We start from the raw sequence: 11,450 nt of genomic DNA, 5'->3' as shown, positions 1-11,450 counted from the left end.
GCTGATGAGAAAACATGACTACAAAATTTTAATTTTTCGTTTTACATTTTATAAAAGTACTTGTCATTGGTATCCAGTAGCGAATATATATTTTGACTGGATTTGTTAACAAAATCTTTTTTACAATTTTTTACATCTATTTGACAAACTTGAAGCTTTCAGCTTTAGTTTGTTATAAAAAATAGGTAGCAATTTATAAAAAAAACATTGAAATAAAAAATAAAACTTTCTAGAAAATACGTTAATATAAAAATATGAAGTTTCTGATCGTAAAGAAAAAACGGTGATTTTGTGTGTGACCACGGAGAAAAGAATCTATATATAAGACCATTGCATTTTGATACAGCCTCAAGATAAACACGCGCGGTCTTAAAAAATCAAGGAATTGTTATAATTTGATAAGAGAAACGCTATTTAAAGGCATAGATCGAGGTGAGCCTAAAAACGTGAAAATGAACAATTTGAATTATTGGAATGTGCAATGTCTAAAACGAAAGCTAACAAAGTTCTAGTTTCTGGTTACAAATGCTTATAAACTGGGAAAAGTACATTCCAAAGATAAGGATATAAATATTACAAGAAGCTAATAAGTTCTTTGAAGCATGACAATATTACTTCAAGTTACATTAGCTTCTGTCTACAGACAGGGAAGATAAAATTCCGCAAATTTTCTGAAGCAGTTTTGTTTTCCTTCAATGTTGTTTGCTTCAAGTAAAAATGGCGAAATTTTTCTCCCTGACAACCTTGAAAGCAGGTCTTACCGTTCCTCTTATGAAGAGTTTTGTTAATTTAATTTTTCTCAACACATTAAAGAGAACATTTCCAGAGGACATTGCTCTCAGCAAACACTCTGAAACGCAAAGTCATCGAGAAATTTAGGTGGCAAAAATAATTTAAAGGCGAAGCATTCATGTCCTCTGGACGTGATCCCAAGTTTACGATCATCTTATAATCACTTATTAGCCACTTATAAAATGGAAGAAATCTTTACATTAAAAATAAACTAGTAGCAAATGATATATTTTACTAAAATGTGTATAAGCAATACAAGTCTTGGCCGGCAACCGATAACCGCATTGCATTGTAGCCATCCTTTTCCCCAGAGCTTTTTTGAGATGATTTATCGCAAAGAGCTCTGGGGAAGAGAAGTTCTTGTTATTGCAAGTTATTATGTGGGTGGATGGTTGAACATGGGGGGTAAATATTAATGAGACATTTTAACTATGTCTAACCACAACATGACAACTTTGATCACTAATAACTTTTGACTTGTCGTCTCGTGTTATATACCATGAGAAGTTGTCAAATATCTGCGGTTAGGCTGCTTGCTTAAATTTTATCTTATATGAAAAGCGTCGGAAAATAATGAAAAGTGAGAAACTTTTCAACACCTTCAAGTTTTGCCTTGTTTAGAAAAATATTAGGTGTACAAAAATGTCAGTCATGTTAAAATATAAAATTCCTTTTTTCTTAAAAATATAAAAAAAGGTTTCGTAAATAAATACGTTATGTCGAGTGAGACTGAATACAAAAAGGCAAAATAAATATCTCTCCTCGAATCTCTCAACAACGAAAAAGGATGTAAACTTGACGAAGTCACGGGATGTCGCGGTGTTTGCATTCAACCCTCATGATTACACAGACTCAAATCCCACAGAACAATAGTACTAACATATAACTCGAACAACAATTCCCCTTTTTGTAAAACCTTTTAAAAGTGATAGGATGAACAGAGGCAAGAGTCCTTCGCAGAAGATTTATACTTGTCATGAAGTGAAGGGAAATTGTCATACGATTAGAAAAGTATGAAATTGCTACACTAAAAAAACCGATGATTAATTTTATTAATAACAATAATTGTATATTACGTTTAAAATTTATTTATTTACCTAAAAAATCACGATGATCAAAAACAATTTTACAGAACAATACAGGGCAAGTTAGACGTACAAGCAAAGAACAATAGAACATTTAAGCCTTGATAGCTTCATTCATAAAGGGTATTGCATCTTCTACACAACGGATGTCCGGATACGTTCGAAGCACAAACAAAATTTTGTCGTATTGATCAGGATATAACTCCCGTAACTTTTCAACAATATCGATTTTAAGTGAACTTTGAAGTTGACGTGGCTCTTCCTTTGTGTCTGGTAACATTTGAGCGCCACGCGTTTTAAAATAGTTCTTCCTTGGGTAGAAATTTCCGTGAGAGTTGTACGGTATTTGTCTTTGATATCCCCACGGTACAGAGCCATAGTCTCCGGACGACGGTCGACTGTTGTTGCCATATTCACCAGACGCTGGTCGACTTCCGCTACTATAGCTATATTCGCCCGACGAAGGGCGACTACTAAAATCTGACGACAGAGGTCTGCCTACAGTGTCCACGTTGGGCGGCATATGTGTGATATACTCTCCTGAGTGAGGTCGGTGAGATAACACTATATATTGTCCGGGGACGTTCGTGTGATTGAAATGAGAGTAATCGCCACTGAATTTTCGACTTTGTTGTTGCTGTTGCTGCTGTTGTTGCATCATATCCGCAGAATTCCGAGATAAGTTATTATCACTACAACTTGGATAACTAGGGTACTGATTATTATTACTTTCAGGGAAAGGGGGCCCACTAACAGGCCTTTGGTAAGCCTGATTAGGATTTTGAATATAAATGTATCTATGCAATGAATGAGGAGGAGAAATATAGAGTTGTTCCAAATTTGGTAAACTTATTGGTCTTTGTTTGCCATCCACATTTGGATTCAAGTTCTGACCAGGATCAGAGCGAGGTCTTGATCCAGATGACTGTGGTGGTGGAGGAAGAGGTTTTTTAACATAAGATCCCGAATGTCTTCTCTCCGGATGGTAAAATTTACATTTAGGACCAAAAGTGCATTTTCTCCCATAGGGACAATACTGTGTACCACGTCGTTCGACATTTTTACGTAAAAAGTCTTTTAAAGTAGGGCCGTGTCTACCTAAAGGGTCGTCAGGCGGCATGAATATGTCGCCGGCAAATGTATACATGAGCAAACGTCTGTTAATAAAATCTTTGTATTCGGGAATATCTCTTTGTATATCACGAAAATGATCATTTGAGACAATGATGCCGTCTGTTTCGACAGCTAACCGCACGATAAACCGATCGTCATAACATTGAATGAGTCTTCCTTCTAATCTCCTCGAAGGTGTGAAACTAACAACACCGTCATCACTTAGTCGCGTCAATATTTCTTGATCAATAATGGGCGTGTCGGGTTTGGAAGCCTCTTTTCTCCAGTTGGGTACAAACACGGTAACAGCATGGCCCTTCTTTTGAAACCAATCAACAACAATAGCTATACCACGACAAGAAAAAACCTGGTTCTTACCATGACTAAATAAAGAAAATGGAATCTATCATTCTTGACTGCTTATAAAGAACAAGCAAACAGACACATAAATAGAAAAACAAACACACAAACAAACAATATTACAAACTTCCTAATTAGGACATACAGGGAAAATATCCAATTCTGATTTAATTAAAAACACTAAATATATAAAAAATACTTGAATCTCAGCCAGTAGTAGATGCTAAAATTAGTAACACAAGCTAAAAGTAGTTAATTATTATAATCATCCCATGATGCAGCAGAGCACAGATCACCTCTAATCATTATTCAGCTTGTAGCTATCTTGTCCACTCCATAAAAGGAGCATTAGTCCCCAGACAAACAAAATATTGTGGTCGGTTGTAAAATGATTTAATCTGAGTAACAACTTCTCTTAATTAGCTCTGTATATCACCATATATTTAATCCTTTCAAAAATTAATTCAGAAAAATAGTTTGTTTACAATTTTTTTGTCTAACAATACTTTATTCATTCCAACCGAAATCGGATAAAAATAAAAACTATATATTGATGAGACTATACAAACTTCAATGAGCGGAAATTTTAAGCGAATCTTTACATGTCAAATTACACGTTTTTTTTTCTTATAAAAAACTTAGCACCTCGTAGTCTTGGTTTCTAATAATGTTATAGTTCACTGCTAAACGTTTTTATGTGGCCTCAAATAAACGAATGGATAAAATTGTCAAATATTAAATACTGAGTTAGTTAGTGCTGATAGAATTTGTGAGTGTCTGACAAGCAAGTACAAACATTACAATTTATATTAAATTCAATATTTGCATCATCATCAGCATACCCGTTTCCAACTAAAACATGTATAAAAAAATTGTAGTGATGTAGCTTTTAAAAAGCAAATCTCTCAAAAAAGGAAGGGAAACCCACAACTATTTTCCATTTTTCAACGAATTGTTTATTTACGAAAGTGAGACAAAGCATTGTGATTATTCACAAAGTCCTACTGTACAGTAAATAACATTGTTCGCATTTTTCATCTAATAACTTTAATTCGTACTCCATAATTTTCATCAGAGAGGAATACGTGTTTTTATTAAAAAAAAAACAACATAATAAGATAAGAATTCTTGAAGCTATTAGTAAATAAATTGGTTAAACGGCTCATCAATATCAGACATACTGACAGAAAATAAACATAGGAATAAACTTATCAATTAATCACATCAAGAGAAGCAGCCACATTCTAGAATGATTAAAGTGGTTTGAATAATTTCCTTTACGAAACATCATTGAAATGTTAAAAAACTAAATAACGAAAGCAACCAATTCACTAAACACAGTACCACTGAATCAATTTTAGATTTAGCAACAGCATTTACGGCCGCATAACAGATTCAAAAATGAAATCGTTACTCGCTGCAAATGTAGATGTGCTTGCGTCGCCCTTTCGCCTCGCTAACCACGCTGGGCCCTGATATTTGCCACAAAACACAAACGCATATTTATAGCACTTGAGAAATAAAGCAGTAAAGTTAGTATAGACCTTTACAATGTTTAGAAAATTAATTAAACAAAGTCTTTTTCATGCATTAGTTAAAATTTAAAGTTTTTAGGTTATTCAATGCTATTAGCAATTAATTCCACCTTTACTAAATAATAAGTGAACTTTTGAGAAATTGTTTGTGTTAGATCCCCTCCCATGCATTCTTTTATGTTGACATTGCGTTTAATTAAAAATAGATGAAGAATTAGTCACTAAAACATCAAAGAAGCAAGAATTATAAACATCATCATTTTTTTATGCAGTAAAAATAGGCATTCATAAGGTTTTATACTGATTAGCTGCCACGTGAAGTTCTTTCAAAATCTCAAATGGCAAAGGAGTTGAGACTTTTTTGTACTTTTTTTGGTTCTTATTTAAACATGAAAATAGTATACCATATACACTTCCAATGCAAGTTCTTAGACCTCAACAAGCTAATTTCACCTAATTTTCTATGTTGACCAAGATTAAATGATCAAATTAGAAGAGAAAAACCACGAACTAACAAAACACATTAAATGTATCTTAAAAACCACAGAACAAATATTTTCAAAATTAATGGAGTTATGAAAAGATACAACTTTTAAGTTCGTTGTCTCTACAGATGACTTTAAGTACTATTACAACAACACTGCCCATTAGTCACTAACCCTCGCACACCATGCTTCAAATGATTTCATAATAAGTCAAAAATATCTCAAGTTCCTAAACTAATCAAGCGACAGCGGGAGATCTTAACATTTTTGATCCAGGATAAAAAATTTAATATTCAAACATTCACTTGTTGAAAACTGTTAAATAATATTTATGTTTTCCAAAAATATAATTTTGTGTTTCTTTATGACACAATTCAAACTGTACTTTTTATAGAGACAACAACAACAAAAATAATCATAAAATAAAAAGCAACAGAATAACAAAGAATTACGACTCAAAGTCTTGGAGTATACAGCATTACATTGCTCAGATCACAAAATGTTAAAATACTTTTACATAATACACAGCCATTTCGCTTTTTCAGTTTACATAGTATCAACAAAGTGTTTTTCCACGATTTTTTACCAAGGTTTTGTTTTAAAAACTGTATTAAATACAGGGTTTTCTTAAGAACTAGTAAAATCCAACCTTAGGCTGGCTGTTGTTCTTTTAAACTTTTTACAGCCATATTTGTTCTTATTTTGTTCTTACTTTTCAACAAACACTTTTAACAAGGCGGTAAATACTTTTTTTTGCCATATGGATACATATTAGAAACCATTTCCACTAAACATAATAACTTTTGTAAAATTAAATTTTATACATTCCACCTGAAAGAAGAAACGAAAAATAATGCAATCATTAAGTGTCCCCTTAAAAATGCAGCCCCTTAAACAGACAGCTATATTACCAAATTAAATTTAATACGTACTGATTTCGTCTACAAAATACTTTGAATATTATTCAGTTTCACCTTTTTATTCTGATACCTGGTGCTTTTTTTAAAAAAAAAGCCAAGGGGGAGGGGGTGGTTACAACCCAAGACCTGCTGGGAAATCTGCTTTATTTTACTTCTGAGGGGCTATATTATAGTGGGACTAAAGTATAGGGTGACATAAGACCTTTTCAATGCCGTAGTGATAGAAATTTATCTCTTCAGAATATAAATCATCAATCTGAGATGAGTGCTGGGAAACCTGTGAGTGGATTATTTCTGTTTGGGAGTATTAGTATTACTAGTCGTTAGCCAGTGGAAAAATCCACGGGTTCGCCCGTCCTTTTTATACCGCATCACGGGCATCTCGCTACTTGCGCAGCTAAGATACCATTTTGCATGACAGACAGACGTATACGGGTATTATAATATAGATTATGACAAATTTAGAAATTGCTAAACCAATAAAAATTAGAATATTCTTCTTGCTGGCAATTTAATCCGTTTTAAAGAAACCGACATTTTTTGGATCATTGCAACAACATGCCATGTAAACTATAATGCCATGTCAGAATTAAGAGGTCTGTTAAAACACAGTATCAATTAGAATTTCTACTTAATTTTTTTAATTCAACAGGAATATAATGCTTTATTATCTTGACTTGACATCAAAGCTCAATTTTCACTACAGAGGACCATACCAAATCCCCATTGGGATCCAAACGGCTATGGTTCAGAATTCTTGGGTTACACCCTGCAAGTAGGCAGATAGTAACTAGAAAAAAAAAATTTAGTCTTTTAGCTGTTATGAGATTCACAATAATTTTCTATTTTCAAATATGATTTTTTTGCATGAACTGAGTAAACAGAAAGAAAAAAAAAAGCTATTCTATTAATTTTTATTGAGTAGAATTCAAGTAAAAAAGATACAAAATATTTTCAGATTATCCCTTGTGTGTTTGAACTATGCATTATTATATACTCAATATAACTTTATTTTGATTAAAAAGTATAAACACCCAAAACATAATTAGCCAAAAGTGACTGAGTAGAAAACAAAATTCAAATTACAATGTTCTATTTTTAATACTTGACTCGTAATTAACCCCTTACAATAACCTATACGTTGCATGTAAAAACCTTATAGGGCGGATAAAAATAACATTTGAAACAAAAAAATTTAGTTAACAAATTTTGATGGCACAAAAAATGACATTTTGCTGAAAAATCACGTCTTAATTTGAAAGGTTTTGTTGATATCAGATAAAATAATTACCTATATATACACTTTTAAAAAAATCATCGACCCCTATTAAGGCTGAAGACACTGCATTATGAAGTCATGCTGTAACAGCGAGGCCACTAAAAGGAGAGGGTGCCGGGTTTTTCTTTTTTCTGATCATTGCAAAATCTTCTAAACTAGTCCTGGTCTTCCCCTGAAATATTACTGAAAACATTTATTGGGCAAGTTGGTGAAGGCATCATGGTTACATTTTTACATCATTTACATTAATAAAGTAGGAAATTGAGGCCTGTTTTCATTAAAGTGTTCTTGGTGAAAACTCTCAGCTTTATGGTATACTGGTTGATAAAACCGTGGAAAAATTTTCTTAGGCAGAGGAACAATGAAAAAGATCTGTTACAGGAATTTTGATGATGTCAGCAACAACCTGTTATTACTCAAGATAATTTTTTCAGAAATTTCTTTACCTGTTCTGCTGTTATAAATCTTGTAATATTGATTAAGAAATTGTATACAATGAGATGTTCCTTCTTAAGATATTTCTATTTAAGTTTTTTGATGACGTCTTCAACTTGTCGAGTCTGAAACAGGTGGACAGACCCAGCTTAGGAAATTGGTCTAATTTTGGTTTTTGGTAGTCCTTAGTTACCTACAATGTGACAAAATAACTGACATCACCACCTTATTTCCAAGTTATTTGGCCTTAAAGTTATAACTACAATGCAATAGCTTCACTAATATTATTAAAAAGCTTTGTCGTTCTGCTGTAATACAGAAAACTCAACAAATAAGACGTATACAACTTTTACAGCTCATCATCATCATTCTCGGCTTAACGTCCGTTTTCCATGCTAGCATGGGTTGGACGGGGTATTTTAATGACCCTTTTCCAATCTGATCTAGACTGTGTTAGCGGTTAACGGCTAAGTTGATAAAAATATATTACATTTGTTATGTAGCTTGAAAATTTCGCGTGTGGTTAGGATGACCCAATTTTTTCGACAAATTAAATATGGTTATTATAACATAGAATATATTATAGAGATGGCTTAAGCAGTGCTTAAAATTTTTAGTTTGTTTTATAAAAAGATGTCTGATGCAAACACTTTTAAAAGTTTCAACTTTCAAAGATGCTAAAAACAGGGCAAAATAAATTCGAATGCATGTCTAGACCATGCTTGCAAATTTGTGTTTGTTGTCCTGTGAGTGAAAAACAGAAACAAATAATTTCATGCTTAACTATTTAAATAAAAAAAAGCTGGATATAAAATTAGAAACAAAATTTATGTGCAGCAACACTCCCCCAGGAAAGTAAATCAGCTTGTGATAGTTTGGTGTCAGTTTTCTTTTCAAAGAAATTTTTGAAATGACTAGTTTTTGTTCTATTTGTTTATAAAATAAAAACTACACAGTCGCGGAATTTAATTAACAAGCATGATACAAACTTCAAAAAATATATCTATGAAAAAACAACATTGAAATGTCACTTCTTCTAAATACAGTAAAAACTTTGTGCATCTTTCTCTAATCTTTTTGTGCACAACAGCAAAAAAAAGGAAAATGAATTAAATCATTCTAATACAAAAAATCTAAAGTTTGTTAGGTAACATCCGATGTTAATTGACAAAAGTTTTGACATCATCAATAGGGATGGTTCACACCACATAGCTTTTAAAATACAGATAAAATATGAGGCTAAACTTCCCAGTCCTTTCTAATTAACAAAAACTAAAACCACTATGCACTGATCAAGCTAGTTTCACAAAATAAAATGACATACCTCATAGCTACGTTTGAACCATCAACAACAACATGTCGAAGAAAACTATTATCTGGTCCTGCCTCACTTGTCATCGATTCATATAAACTTGACAAATCTGTTTTTACATTTTCCCCACAAAGTTTTCCATCTCGTATAGAATTCGAGGCTTTTATAAGTTCGTGTAGTAAATCATTTTGGTCCACAGTATCAGGGCCTAGTTTTTTCATAGCTGATTTAACTTGCCCTTCACTGTAGCCTAACTTTTTAGCATACTCCATGAGTTCGTTGTCGAGTAATTCTTGAGAGTCCCTTTGAGAGCAACTATCACACTTTGGGTCTTTGTCATTTATTGATTCCGAACTAAAACCAATTGAGTTTTCTAAAATATCTTCATCAACAGTTAAATTACTATATCTATAATTTGAAAATTCGGAGTGATGGTCATGCACGCAGTCGACGCCGTGACTACACTTTACATAAATTCCACTGTCGGCTTCGATCGAAGCGGCACAATCAACACCGTCATCATACTCGAGGGTTAAACTATTTTCTTCAATAAATGTTTTGATAATTTCCTCAACAACACTAGAAGCTTTTGTTACTCCAGATATTGAACCCGATATTTCAACTTCTTCTAACGAATAAAAAACAATATTAACTGCAGTTTCTTTCTCTAGATCGTAATATTTTTCTTCATCCTTTCCACAAAGTAATTCATAAACCGGCGGTGGAAATCGTAAACGAATAACCTCCTCCGGGTTTGACAAACCTTTCACGTATTCCTAAAAAATTAAATAAATAATATATATCATAATAAAAATCAAATATATATCAAATTTTCTTTTCTTATCTAAAAAATGAACTTCAATCCATGGCCTGCATGAATGAATAGCTATGTAGTCTGATGAGATGACGGTCGTACGAAAGAAACCTAATTTGGAATGTAAACAAAAACTTATAAAAGTCAACAAAAAACACACGAACGCTAAGGATACTCCATTTGAGATGATTATAAAAATAACTTCATAAAACATAATATTTAATTCATTAACAACAAACCCTAGCTTTAATAACATTGCCTCGTTGTCCTTCAACATCAATCCACTGTCCTGCACCAGGCATATATTGTTTGCCAGCGTTTGAAGTAAAACGAAGTTCAACATCGAAAAGTTTTTGTACATGTTCAGCATAATGTTTCACCCTGTCAACACGATCTTCCTGGACATACACATCCAAAACAAACTTCTTGCTCTGGGCCATGATATTTTTAAAAGATCATTAGCCATTAGTTTAAAACTTAATTCTGCTTATGTTTCTCCTCGATCCATTATTTATTATTTATTTCACCATTATTATCCTGAAGCCTGTTGTTATTGTGAATAATTTCTACACACCCCGGTGAATAAAGTAATTCTTGATAATTTAATGACCAGAATCTAATTACTGCTTTGTTTGCTCTGCAAAAATACAGACCGGTTTTTTCGGAATTTTCACATTTATTAATTTGTATTTTGTGCACAAACAACTGAAAATTGTTTCAGAATTTACGTAACTGCAAGCTAGGCCTGTGAAGGTTTAGAAAAAAAATGTTTTCATGTTTAAGATCAATGATTTTAAAAAAAGGCTTGTGAATTTTAAACATTGTACCAACTCACTACCATATCTGGTTAAAAAGAACATCAATTAATTTGTTTATTAACTTTTTTGAGTATGTTTTTGAATTTGTTTACTTAACCGATTAAATGCTCCGTCACGACGGAAACATTGCAACATTATATATAAAACCGTAAGATATTCCTCCAACTAAGGCTACGCGTTGACGTCATGTCACTGTTTTAATACTCCACAAGAAAACCCTAATTTCGTGTCAATTTATTTCCCAGGGATGTTTACATAAACAAGAACAAATACACAAATGTCTAGATCCAAATAAAAACTACGCTTGCCATCTCGACATAGAAAAAACAGACCGTGGTCGTTGTAAATCTGGTCTTTAAATCTTTATTTCAATAATTTCCACGAGCAGCTTAATTTTGTAAATTAAAGTTACATATTTAGACTACCTTCATATTTTTATCTGTACATCCATTAGTGGTAAAAACAAAATTTGTTTTATTACAAAATTCAAGTTATTTAAAAA

The 11,450-nt window shown here is 32.5% G+C and overlaps 1 protein-coding gene across 1 annotated transcript; it reads right to left on the bottom strand.

Annotated features, from left to right (window-relative positions):
* Positions 1–72: 72 nt before the first annotated feature.
* Positions 73–10,726, bottom strand: LOC130645535 (uncharacterized). Its single transcript, XM_057451553.1, has 3 exons — positions 10,370–10,726; positions 9,329–10,092; positions 73–3,373 (listed from the first exon to the last, which is right to left on the bottom strand). The coding sequence occupies exons 1-3, from the start codon at positions 10,568–10,570 to the stop codon at positions 1,972–1,974; spliced, it is 2,367 nt and encodes a 788-aa protein (XP_057307536.1). The 5' UTR covers positions 10,571–10,726; the 3' UTR covers positions 73–1,971.
* Between the last annotated feature and the right edge of the window lie 724 nt (positions 10,727–11,450).

Source organism: Hydractinia symbiolongicarpus, chromosome 5, assembly GCF_029227915.1.
Source record: "Hydractinia symbiolongicarpus strain clone_291-10 chromosome 5, HSymV2.1, whole genome shotgun sequence".
Lineage (NCBI taxonomy): Eukaryota > Metazoa > Cnidaria > Hydrozoa > Anthoathecata > Hydractiniidae > Hydractinia > Hydractinia symbiolongicarpus.
The sequence above is the reverse complement of the archived record's forward strand: the minus strand, read 5'-3'. Positions and strand labels throughout refer to the sequence as shown.

Bases quoted from the DNA above. Each gene is read 5' to 3' on its own strand.
- LOC130645535 (XM_057451553.1), bottom strand. From the start codon at position 10,570: ATGGCCCAGAGCAAGAAGTTTGTTTTGGATGTGTATGTCCAGGAAGAT. The intron at 10,093-10,369 runs GTTTGTTGTTAA...TTAATTTTTTAG, and splicing joins GCAATGTTATTAAAGCTAGG to GAATACGTGAAAGGTTTGTC. The intron at 3,374-9,328 runs GTATGTCATTTT...TTCTTTATTTAG, and splicing joins GGTTCAAACGTAGCTATGAG to TCATGGTAAGAACCAGGTTT.